Genomic DNA, 10918 nt, shown 5'->3' with positions numbered 1-10918 from the left:
CCGTTTAATTTTTAACATGGGATTTACATCAGTTTTTGTTTAGACAAAATATTTCACTGATGATCGTAAATCATTCGCATTTTGGTTTCAAATACTAAAAAAAAAGAATATAGTTAAACGTGTACGATTGATCATATCTTATTCGGATCTTTGTATGAATGAAAAGCTTTCCTAGGTTAGGTGTCCATAGGCTACAAGATATCATATGACATCTTGTCGATTTAATTTAATAATTTAAATCGGAAATAAATTCGTGAGAGGGAATAGCTTCTACTTCTAGCGTGTCCCAAACAAGGACAAAACTGGGTCAAGTTATTTTCTCGAAGGCGGTCACGTTGAAGCCCAAATAAGGTTCAGGCCTTTATTTTTGTTGCAGTTAGAATTGAATTTGGGCCTAGGCCCATGTTTGATATTCAGATTTTAAAAGCCTTGGCTTGGGCCCAAACCCGATGTCCGTACAGAGGCTGCTAGTGTAGTGGGTATATTCGTTCAAAAATACTCCTCCTCGGGGGGAATATTCGACTCATGAAAAATGCTCATACTTTTGGAAGTTTCACCCTCTAATGATATGGCGAGGGTTCCGGCATCATCATACATTCAATATTAAATTCCATCTTACTATATTAGACATATATTTGTAAATTTTCTATCCGAATCTATGTTTTTTTTTGGTAAAATGTGATTTGGTATTAAAGCTGTAATGTTTGTAAAATACAAAAACAGTCCAAACTAATCAGAAATCCCATGTGCAAGTGGTAAACTCATTTCCTTACGTCAGTTAAACTTCCTATGTTAAATTAATACAAAACATCATTCTATATTTTCTTTTCACATATTATATTACACCAAAAATACATCATTTTTAACATACATACATACATACATACACACACATACGTAAACGTCGCCAGAGGAAAACATAGACAACTTGACAGCAACGGAAGAAAGGAGAGAGACGACCGACGCATAGATCGGATTGGTTCTCTCTCTCTATATATACATTTACATATAATCAAACATTCTTAGGAAACTGAGATGATTGCGTAAAGGAGAGAGACGAGGAGGAAGATGCCTACTACCATGTTTACAAGATAAACGTACGGTGGTGGATGTTCGCGCCTTTTCTCTATCGCATCATGCCAAATAAACCACCCTTTCTTCTCCCTTGCGACCACAACAGATGCCGCCTTGTTCGTGTCTTGAGCCACTTTCCACACCGTCATCTCCCGTGGAACAGCAGCAACACTCGCCCTTTCTTTAACCTTTTTCACCTGAAAACGGACCCCCAATGTCTTTTTTGGTCAAAATAATATACAGAGTGATGTAAAAAAAAAAGTCAGTTGTTAATCAATATCCTTCCTAACAGAGAGAAATAGAGCGAGCTTACCTCTTGTTTTGATGGCAATTGGAAACGTATTGGCCCGTTGTTATATCTTCGCTGAGGTCGAGAAGGCCCAGCCTTTTCGCTAGTGGTCGTCGCCACGAGCTCTTTGTGGTCCAATGACGATAGCATCTCCTCGACGTGGACATCATCGTCCAAGTCAGTTTGATGGTTTCCATTTGAACTACCGACTGTATCAACTGGGCTTGACGTTTCTTGGTAGCTCTGTCATGACGGCAAAAACCCCACGTGCGTGAATTGAATTGGAAAAGCTCACTCAAACTCAAGAGAATAAAAACAGATTCCAAAAGGAAGAAAAACACAAGCTTTTACCTTTGCAGATACTGATTCAGCATCACTATCACTGCTGGAATCAACACAGACACCGGTCAATGCCTCCTGTGGTCTGTAATCGTTGTGATCCTCTTGAACATGCTTGTACATAGCTTGCTCTGTGTCATCATCAAACAGGTATTTCCAATCCTCTTGGTTCAAATTCATCAGACTATAGTTCGACTCGTTTTCATTCTGGTTCCAGTAAGGAGTTTGTAGCTCCACATTAGGGTTGCCACCAAACTTTTCTAAATTCTGTACTTCCCACAGAGACAGACCGGTCTGGTCATTCAATGGCATCACCAAATCATTCTCTGTGATGCCATAGAAAGATTCTGGAGTTCCTTGAACTTGTACCTGACCCTGACAATTAAACTATCCGACAACACAACAAAAAATTAGGTTAAGACACCAGTGAAATGAAGAGTAAACAAGAACCAGTTGGTAATTGGAAATTGACTCACCCCAGACCCTGTGCTCATTTCAATATCATTCAAATTGGAGGCCAAAGAGTAACTTGGTTCACTCCCATTACCAGATGGAGCGTCTGCAGCATCACCCTTAAACTTTACTTTGCAGATAACATAGGTATTCTGCACAATTTATAAGGTAAGCTCAGTTAAGCTTCATCAGATTGCAGCCACACCAGGAACTCCACAGAGGATTTTGTCAAAAGCTAACTCATCAGAGCTTATTTGCTTGAAACATTCCATTTTTACCTTAGCATGTCTAGGGGAACCACAAAATCAGAACAACTCCATATTGATTGGTCAAATAAACAAAATCCAAGTTATTGGCTCATCTATGTGTATGAAATCAAAATATGTCTAAAATATCATCATGGGTAGGCACTAGCAACCACAACGACAACATGATATAACTGATATGCTCCCCAAAAAAGCCACATTTCTCATGAAATACGTGAGGACGAAGAAGCATAACACTTCAATCCTACACAAAATTCACCTCTTTTGTCACTAAACATGACATAAACCTAGTTTGTGTCAAGTAATAGAACAGGACAGTAAGCAAACAGGCATAACCAAAGATACCGTTTACTGATCCGAAACTTGTATAGACAGAGTTATTCTATCTGTAGAACTTAAACGGAGCTATGGCCACCATCCAAAAACAAACAAGACAGACAAACAGGGAAATTGAACCCAGTAATCTAATTGGAAGTATGTATAAGGAACAACATTTACTATCAACTGATAGAGAGAATCTGAGATGAAAAAAAAAATCTAATTGCAGAAGCCATGGAAAGCAAGAGGTAAACCAAAGATACCTGACCAGGAGACAATACAGAGGAATGATACTCGTGCATAACATAAGGAGTCCTCGAACCATTGGGAACCCTACCCGAGTAGAATACCAACGTCTTCTTAACACCAATCTCACCAGAACCTCCCTTCCGTTTAATCTTCCGGTCGACTCCGGTAGCTTTCCAGAATCCAGAATTCGTGGTCCTCTTCGTCCCTTTCTTTTTTGGGTTCGGATTATCCCTCGGAGAGAAGAAGTACCACACGGGATCGTTGGAACTGATCTTCGATTGCACTGAAGAACAAAAACCCAATCACAACCAATCGATGATCTGATCACCACTAGTAAAAGGAAGCTGAAGTTGCAGAGATACTCACAGTGCAAATCCCAGGGATCGAATTTGCAGAAGTCGATTTCGGTCATGGCCTGATGGACGAGCCATGTGTTGTTCCCCATAATTTTGCTGTTGAGGTAGTAAGTGATCAGCTCATCATCGGTGGGATGGAATCTGTAACCCACAAGACGATCCATTTTTCCACGGATTAAGGATCAAAACTCAAGAAAAGGCTAAATCGGAGAGCTACGAAGAAATTGTGAAGAAGAGGAAGATCAAGTTCTAGGGTTTGAAAGAGGGTTTTGGCTAATCCTTTTTTCCCCCTTCTTCTCCTTCCCTTTCCCCCCTATTTGATTTGGTGTTCAGGGATGAGGGAGGGTTGAAGGGGTTTAATAGAGTGAGAGAATAAAAGGAATAAAAAAAAAAGTAAAATAAAATGGAAGGCTTAATAGCTACGCTAACCTGCAGCCGTGTTCTGCAATTTTTTTTGTTAGAAAAAAAAACTGAAGGGCAACTTTAACTGTACTTTTCTTTTATTGCAATTAATTATATGAATATGAAATAAATTGTATGAATATTTTCTCTGTGCCACTTAAAACACTGAAACAAAAAACATTTTTCTAATTAACCAATAGGATTGAAAAGCATAGGAGGAACATTCATCTGGATTTTTTAAATCTTATGAGAGATGTAGTTAGATCAAAATTCCGGTGAATTTTTTGATTATAAAAAAAAAGATTAAAAGCTCAGTCCTTATTCCCAAGTTGCGAATAATAAACGGGCTATTATCTATGGTTAATTTAAAAAACAATTAAAAGTGGCAAATTCAAGTGCAGACAAATACGTGATCCTATATATATAATTACGTCAAACCGCATGCATAGTTAATGAAGTCATGGTATGTTGAATTTGAATATATATACATATCTACATACATGAGGCCTCATATATATATATATATATATATATATATATATATATATATATATATATGTGTATAAATATGTGAAACCGCATGCATAGTTAATAAAGTCAATGGTATGTTGAATATATACATGTGTACATACATGAGACCAATAAATACGTATATTTTAATTACATTATTTGGTATCCCTTTCATTTTCTCCTTTTCGATGTTTCTATCTTTAGTGATTGTATATTTCTTCCTCCTTTTGACCATAAAAAGATCGCTGTCCATATTTATTTCCCTCTGTTTTTAGACAATTAGCCCGCATTATCCTTAAGAAAAAAAAACAATAATATAAATTATTAATCATTAGGAGGTAAACAGCATCATATACTGTTGAAATGCAGATTTTCGTCCAACGATTCTCTTAAACTCGTGTCAATAGAAACCAAATAATTAGTTAATTCGATTTTTTCTTTTTTAAAAAGAAAGAGTACAATTTCAATGCTTGTAGGATTACGTAATCACATGATTCCGCATCAGTTACACTAATTAATTGCCTAAATGTTTTTTTTTTTTTTGTGTCACCCAATAAATGAAAGTATCGTTTTCTTTTGGGTTCATTTGTTAAATCGATAATAGTATTATACATTTTAAAATGGAAAGAGAAGAAAGGGGGAAAGTGGTACGAACTTTCGATATAAGTTTCCGCAATTTTCATTGGGTCCCTTCCCTTTATTACCAAATCCCACAGCAGCCGACATCCTAGATATTAAATATTGAAACGTGTTCTATCTCAATGCGGCTCTTTGTGATTGGTTCGGTTATGTAAGGTTTATTATTTGTTTTTTTTTTCATTGTGCATTTACAGATAAATTGCATTACCGTATTAAATGAAAACTACATAAAATTCCTCTCATACTTTTTTTTCTTTTATATTTATCTGATTTAAATAATAAATATATGTACGAATGAAGTAATTATGACTATTGTGAAGAGAGAGAGAGACGTCGAATGTATTTGGTCTAATATTAATTGTAATCAAGAAAATATTAACTCGGTTTTCTAATGTCTATTTACGTAAAGACATGCAACGAACATACTAGACTTGAAAACATTAAGAGCAAACACATTTCTTTCATTATTTGGACAACTTGGACAAGAGAGCAAAACAAAAGAGACAAAAACATAATACAACGGTTAGACCAAACTCACGGTAAGATTGATCGGTTAACGAACTGATGTGATCAAGGGAATGAGAAAGACGAGCAGAACCATGCCTATGATCATGTTGATGAGCTCATTCGTCCTGCTTTTGTCGACCACATCCTCCAAAACGAACCAGCCCTTCTTTTTCGTGTTCGAATCCGATGTTTTCCTGAATCTGTCTCGAGCCCTTTTCCCCTCCATCTCGATTTTCTCCAAGCAAGAACTCTCCTTCTCGGATGCATCAGCAACTCTTCTAACCTCTTCTTTCCGCTGCATCACACTTTGGTATTCACCCTTGACGTGTTTTTGCAGAGATCGAGACTCTTCATGATGATAGTGGTCGGTACTCGATTCAAGATTGTTGTTCTTATGGGTTTGGAGATGCCCATTTGACGAGCTAGCACTGCCAGCCACCCAGCTCGAGGTTTCTCCACGACTCTGTGATGGAGAAAGATTCAGTCAAGTTACCCCAAAGCATCGACCGAGATATGCTGGTGAAATAAATATATGTATAGAATTGCTTACTGTCACAGATGATGATAATGATGATGATGCATCATCACTATCGCTGCTATCATCCATGTATGTCCCTGTCAAAGCCTTTTGTGGTCTGTAATCGTTGCAATTCTGCTGCATAACGTTGTATGAAGGTGTGTCCTGTTCATCGAGCATGAAATCCAAACTCTCTCCATTTAGACTGTCCAAAAACATCTGCATCTCATCTTCATCCCAGTAGGGAACTTGCTGTTGCGTGTCTAGGTTGGCACTAAACTGGTTCATGCTCTGTAATTCCCCCATAGATAGACCCGCCTGCCAATTATAAGATCCTGAATTTCCATGAACTGGTTGGTTAACCTGAAAAAAAGCAAACGAATTTACGAGAATAACAACACAGATTAGGTCGGCGCAAGTTCTTTTCTATGGACACGACGATATGGAAGATCAACAAAAGAGCTGTCAAAAACTGTATCTTCACCTCAGATGTTGAGCTCCAATCTCCGACGTTATTCAAGTTTGTGACGAAAGAATGGCTTGGCTCAATTGCATTAGCATGTGGAACATTCGGGTCTTTGCCCTTAAACTCGATCCTGCATATGATGTAGGTCCTCTGCTCAATTTCAAAAGGAGGGCACATTAGCTCTTCTCTTCATCACACTCATACAGGTCTCAAAGCCTTACAATGGACCAGACATTAACACAACTAATTCCACAAAAAAAAAAAAAAAAAGCTTAACTGAGAAGAGTTCTTGCTTGAAATGACTTGTGCAAAAAAAAAAACAAACTTTGCATAGATTTGAACATAAACAACCCTAAGTTCTGAGCTCATTTTCAGGCAACCATGGGGACAACATCACGAGAACCGAATACACCCAAAAGAGGTTTACTGTCTATTCGACACACATGAAAATTAGAACAGAACACTTGGACTTGACACAACAAGAAAGTCGAATCCAGTCATATATATATATGCATCATCGAAAGCCAACAAGCAATACAGAAAAAGATGAAAGCTGGTGAAATCAGATTATGAACAGATTCCAAACGGAACCACACCCACATGATGAGGATGACACGATCGAGAGTGATATATATCAGCGACAGATGAAGCAGCAAAAACCAGAAGAAAATGGGGATTTGATTTGATTAGATGAACGAACCTGATCAGGAAGAAAGGAGGAGGTATGATACTCGTGCATGACCCACTCGGTTCCCACGCCGTTTGGAGTTCTACCTCTATGGAACACCAGAACCTTCTTCTCACCGATCTTACCATGATTTCCCCTCCTAGGTTTAATGTCCAAAGTAGGTCCTGTCTTTTTCCAGAACCCAGACCTCGTCTTTCTGCTCTGCATCTTCTTTTTCTCCGGACGAAATAAGAAATACCAGACACCATCATGACTCGTATCGATCTTCGATTGAACTGAACCCAGAAAAGGAAGGTAATCGAATATCAGAAACTGCGGATGATCACGAGCCGAGGAAAAAAAATTGAAGTGGCAGGAGTAAGAGTAACTTACAGCGCAACTCCCATGGATCGAAGGCGTAGATGTTGACCTCGCTAATTGCGTTGTCTACGAGCCAAGTCTCGCCAAGAATTTTGTGCTTGAGATAATGGCTGATCAGCTCATCATCCCTCGGACGAAATCCGAATCCCACGATTCGATCCATTTTCTCCCAGGGAAAGGAAGAAACTCCAGAAAAAAAAAAATCAACAAAAAAGGCAGGAGAAGAATAGGAAAAAAAAATGTTAAGGAACGCAAAGAAAAATGCTTCTGTGGTTTGGTTATGGCGGATGGAAAGGACGTTTAAATAGAGCGACAAGAGTTTGACCAAATTCAAAAAAAAAAAATTTGAAAAAGATAAAATAAGTCTGGGGACTTACTAGTCACGCTTCTAAGCCATCCAGCAAGATTAACGATATATTATACAATTAAAACCTTGATTAAGTTATAATTAAAATAGGTGATTAATCCGAAAGCTGAAGATATTTTGTTTGTACAATGCGATGACATACAGCTGTATCTCGTTTAATTTTATAATATTACACAACTGAAATACCTCTCTTGCCCATGAAGTCGTAATGAAATGTCACCAACTGTTCATTGATTTCGGAGGAAATACAAAAACAAAACAATAGATACCGAATAAGCACCAACACTTTGACCTCCTCTCTTTTTAATAAAAGGACACGATTATTCGAATTAAACTCATACATTTAGGAATCCATATCCATATGCGGAAATATTTAAATATAAATTTAAAATTATAATTTAACACACCTCTAAAATTTGCGGTACTGTTCGGTGGGTGGATTCGGGTAAAGACGTGTTAACATTTGGGCTTTTGGGCTGAAATCGGTTGTCGGTCCAAGAAGCACTAAACTACGTCGTTTTACGTATCGTTACAACGGCTCCGTTTTGTGAAGTTCTCGCTTATTGATGAATTTGCTGCTTGTTTCGCCGCCGTCTCTCGCCGGGGTCGCTATGCAATGCGCCATGGAAGAACCAAATTCATCTCCGCCGCCGCGTTTTCCGGTCTTTCTCCGGCGAAAATTCCTCCTCAGCAACAGGTGTGCGACGTCCTTGTGGTTGCGTATCTCGCCAAAAATCTGTCTCTGTCGGGTACACGGAACTTGGATTCGAACTCTCTCCCGATTTCGGAATCTCTCGTCCTCCAGATCCTTCGACGGATCTCGTTGGAACTTTCCAGAAGACTGGATTTTTTCCGATGGTGCTCTTCTCTAAGGCCCAGCTACAAACACTCCGCCGCGGCTTATTCCCAGATCTTCCGTACCGTCTGCCGCGCTGGGCTTCTCGGAGAAGTTCCCGGTCTGCTTGGTCTGATGAAGGAAGATGGTGTGGTTCTCGACCAGGAAACTAGCAAGGTACTTCTTGACTCCCTCGTCCGCTCGGCGAAGTTCGACACGGCGCTTGAAATTTTGGATTACATGGAGGAATTAGGAACTGACTTAAGCCATAAGTTGTACGATTCTGTTCTTGTTGCTCTGGTGAGGAAAAACCAGGTGGGTCTTGCTCTATCCATTTTCTTCAAGCTTCTGCAAGAGTCTAATAACCATTGCGATGATCCTGATGGTGGTGGAAGTTCGTTTTCCGGATCTGTTGCCCTAAACGAATTGCTAGTTGGTCTAAGGAAAGCTGGTATGAGGTCGGAATTCAAACAGGTTTTTGGCACATTAAGGGAGATGAAAGGATTCAAGTTTGATACATGGGGTTATAACATATGTATCTATGCATTTGGTTGTTGGGGCGATCTGGATACTGCGTTGAGCTTGTTCAGGGAGATGAAGGAACAAGGTTCAGTCTCCGGGACTTCTGCTGGTCCTGATGTATGCACATATAACAGTCTGCTTCATGTGTTGTGTTTGCTTGGAAAAGTGAAAGATGCTTTGATCGTGTGGGATGAACTGAAAGTATCTGGGCATGAGCCTGATGCTTTCACGTATCGTATAGTGATCCAAGGTTGTACCAAATCTTACAGGATGGAAGACGCGATGAAGGTTTTCAGCGAGATGCAGTACAGTGGGTTTGCTCCTGATACCGTTGTGTATAATTCTCTTTTAGACGGAATGCTCAAGGCAAGAAAAATCACAGAGGCATGCCAGCTATTCGAGACGATGGTTCAGGAAGGAGTTAGAGCGTCTTGTTGGACATACAACATTCTGATTGATGGGTTGTTTAGGAATGGAAGGGCTGAGGCCGGGTATACCCTGTTCTGTGACTTGAAGAAGAAGGGGCAGTTTGTTGATGCTATTACTTATAGCATTGTGGCATTGCAGCTTTGCAGAGAAGCAAAGCTTGAGGGGGCAATTAAATTGGTGGAGGAAATGGAAGCTAGGGGTTTCCTTGTGGATTTGGTTACAATAAGCTCGCTCTTGATCGCGATTCATAAACAAGGACGATGGGATTGGACAGAGAGGCTTATGAAACATGTACGGGAGGGTAACCTGGTACCTCATGTTCTGAGATGGAAAGCTGAAATGGAAGCTTCATTGAGAAGTCCTCAGAGCAGAGAGAAGGATTACACCCCGATGTTCCCGAGTAAAGGGAATTTCATTGACATCATGACTATGATGGGTCCTGAGGAGCCTAGTTCCAGCGTTGATGAAACATCGCATGTGGAAGAAGATGATGATGATCCATGGTCATCATCACCATATATGGACCAATTATCCCATCAAAGCAATCAACCTAGGACGTTGTTTGCTTTAACCCGAGGGCAGAGGGTTCAAGCAAAGGGTACAGATTCATTCGACATAGACATGATAAACACATTTCTATCTATATTTCTGTCCAAAGGGGACATCAGTCTGGCCTGCAAATTGTTCGAGATATTCAACAACATGGGCGAAACCGATCCGACGAGTTACACCTACAACTCCATGATGAGCTCCTTTGTGAAGAAGGGTTACTTCAAAACGGCGTACGGGGTGCTCGAGCAAATGGGAGAGAAATTCTGCCCAGCCGACATAGCAACGTACAATGTGATAATTCAAGGACTGGGGAAAATGGGAAGAGCCGATCTAGCCAGTTCGGTTCTTGACAGACTAACAAAGCAAGGTGGGTACTTGGACATTGTGATGTACAACACATTGATGAATGCATTGGGGAAGGCGGGACGGGTAGATGAAGCGAATGGACTGTTTGAGCAGATGAAGCGCAGTGGAATAAACCCGGATGTCGTGAGTTACAACACCATGATCCAAGTGCATAGCAAAGCAGGGAGATTAAAGGATGCGTACAAGTTCTTGAAGATGATGCTTGATGCAGGTTGCTCACCGAACCATGTCACTGATACAATCCTTGATTATCTTGGCAAGGAGATGGAGAAATCTAGGTTCAAGAAAGCGTCGTTTGTACGGAGTGACACAAATGATTAGTTTTATGTAATGTAACTTTTGTACGGAACAATAAAATGGTAGAAGAAAAATCCAAGAATTTTGTATTGACATGAAAGAACGAGTCTACAATCG

The 10918-nt window shown here is 39.7% G+C and overlaps 3 protein-coding genes across 4 annotated transcripts; 1 reads left to right on the top strand and 2 right to left on the bottom strand.

Annotated features, from left to right (window-relative positions):
• Positions 1–852: 852 nt before the first annotated feature.
• LOC104801341 (NAC domain-containing protein 69-like) lies at positions 853–3703 on the bottom strand. 2 transcript variants are annotated; one of them, XM_010524572.1, is made up of 6 exons: positions 3355–3703; positions 3003–3271; positions 2179–2307; positions 1715–2089; positions 1388–1606; positions 853–1292 (listed from the first exon to the last, which is right to left on the bottom strand). In XM_010524572.1, the coding sequence occupies exons 1-6, from the start codon at positions 3506–3508 to the stop codon at positions 1023–1025; spliced, it is 1416 nt and encodes a 471-aa protein (XP_010522874.1). In that variant the 5' UTR covers positions 3509–3703; the 3' UTR covers positions 853–1022. The 2 variants fall into 2 exon arrangements, with proteins under 2 accessions (XP_010522874.1, XP_010522875.1); XM_010524573.2 differs by having other exon boundaries at positions 853–1271; positions 3355–3702.
• Positions 3704–5261: 1558 nt separating this feature from the next.
• LOC104801340 (NAC domain-containing protein 69-like) lies at positions 5262–7596 on the bottom strand. Its single transcript, XM_010524571.1, has 5 exons — positions 7446–7596; positions 7086–7348; positions 6404–6535; positions 5953–6282; positions 5262–5865 (listed from the first exon to the last, which is right to left on the bottom strand). Exons 1-5 carry the CDS (start codon positions 7594–7596, stop codon positions 5449–5451), a joined length of 1293 nt encoding a protein of 430 aa, XP_010522873.1. The 3' UTR covers positions 5262–5448.
• An 806-nt stretch (positions 7597–8402) lies between these two features.
• On the top strand, positions 8403–10890 carry LOC104801339 (pentatricopeptide repeat-containing protein At4g01570). The gene has a single exon (XM_010524570.1). The coding sequence runs from the start codon at positions 8417–8419 to the stop codon at positions 10823–10825; it is 2409 nt and encodes an 802-aa protein (XP_010522872.1). The 5' UTR covers positions 8403–8416; the 3' UTR covers positions 10826–10890.
• Positions 10891–10918: the final 28 nt, after the last annotated feature.

The sequence above is a fragment of the Tarenaya hassleriana genome, unplaced genomic scaffold (genome assembly GCF_000463585.1).
Source record: "Tarenaya hassleriana unplaced genomic scaffold, ASM46358v1 Cleome7, whole genome shotgun sequence".
NCBI lineage: Eukaryota > Viridiplantae > Streptophyta > Magnoliopsida > Brassicales > Cleomaceae > Tarenaya > Tarenaya hassleriana.
Note: the sequence above shows the minus strand (reverse complement) of the source record. Positions and strands in the feature narration are given on the sequence as shown.

What these genes read in the sequence shown, in the direction of transcription:
- LOC104801341 (XM_010524572.1), bottom strand. Translation starts at nt 3,508, where the DNA reads ATGGATCGTCTTGTGGGTTACAGATTCCATCCCACCGATGATGAGCTG. An exon ending in CGATCCCTGGGATTTGCACT is followed by an intron (nt 3,272 to 3,354) that starts GTGAGTATCTCT and finishes TTTGTTCTTCAG; the next exon opens with TGCAATCGAAGATCAGTTCC. An exon ending in CTGAATCAGTATCTGCAAAG is followed by an intron (nt 1,607 to 1,714) that starts GTAAAAGCTTGT and finishes CCGTCATGACAG; the next exon opens with AGCTACCAAGAAACGTCAAG.
- LOC104801340 (XM_010524571.1), bottom strand. Translation starts at nt 7,596, where the DNA reads ATGGATCGAATCGTGGGATTCGGATTTCGTCCGAGGGATGATGAGCTG. An exon ending in CGATCCATGGGAGTTGCGCT is followed by an intron (nt 7,349 to 7,445) that starts GTAAGTTACTCT and finishes TTCTGGGTTCAG; the next exon opens with TTCAATCGAAGATCGATACG. An exon ending in CATTATCATCATCTGTGACA is followed by an intron (nt 5,866 to 5,952) that starts GTAAGCAATTCT and finishes TCTCCATCACAG; the next exon opens with AGTCGTGGAGAAACCTCGAG.
- LOC104801339 (XM_010524570.1), top strand. Translation starts at nt 8,417, where the DNA reads ATGCGCCATGGAAGAACCAAATTCATCTCCGCCGCCGCGTTTTCCGGT.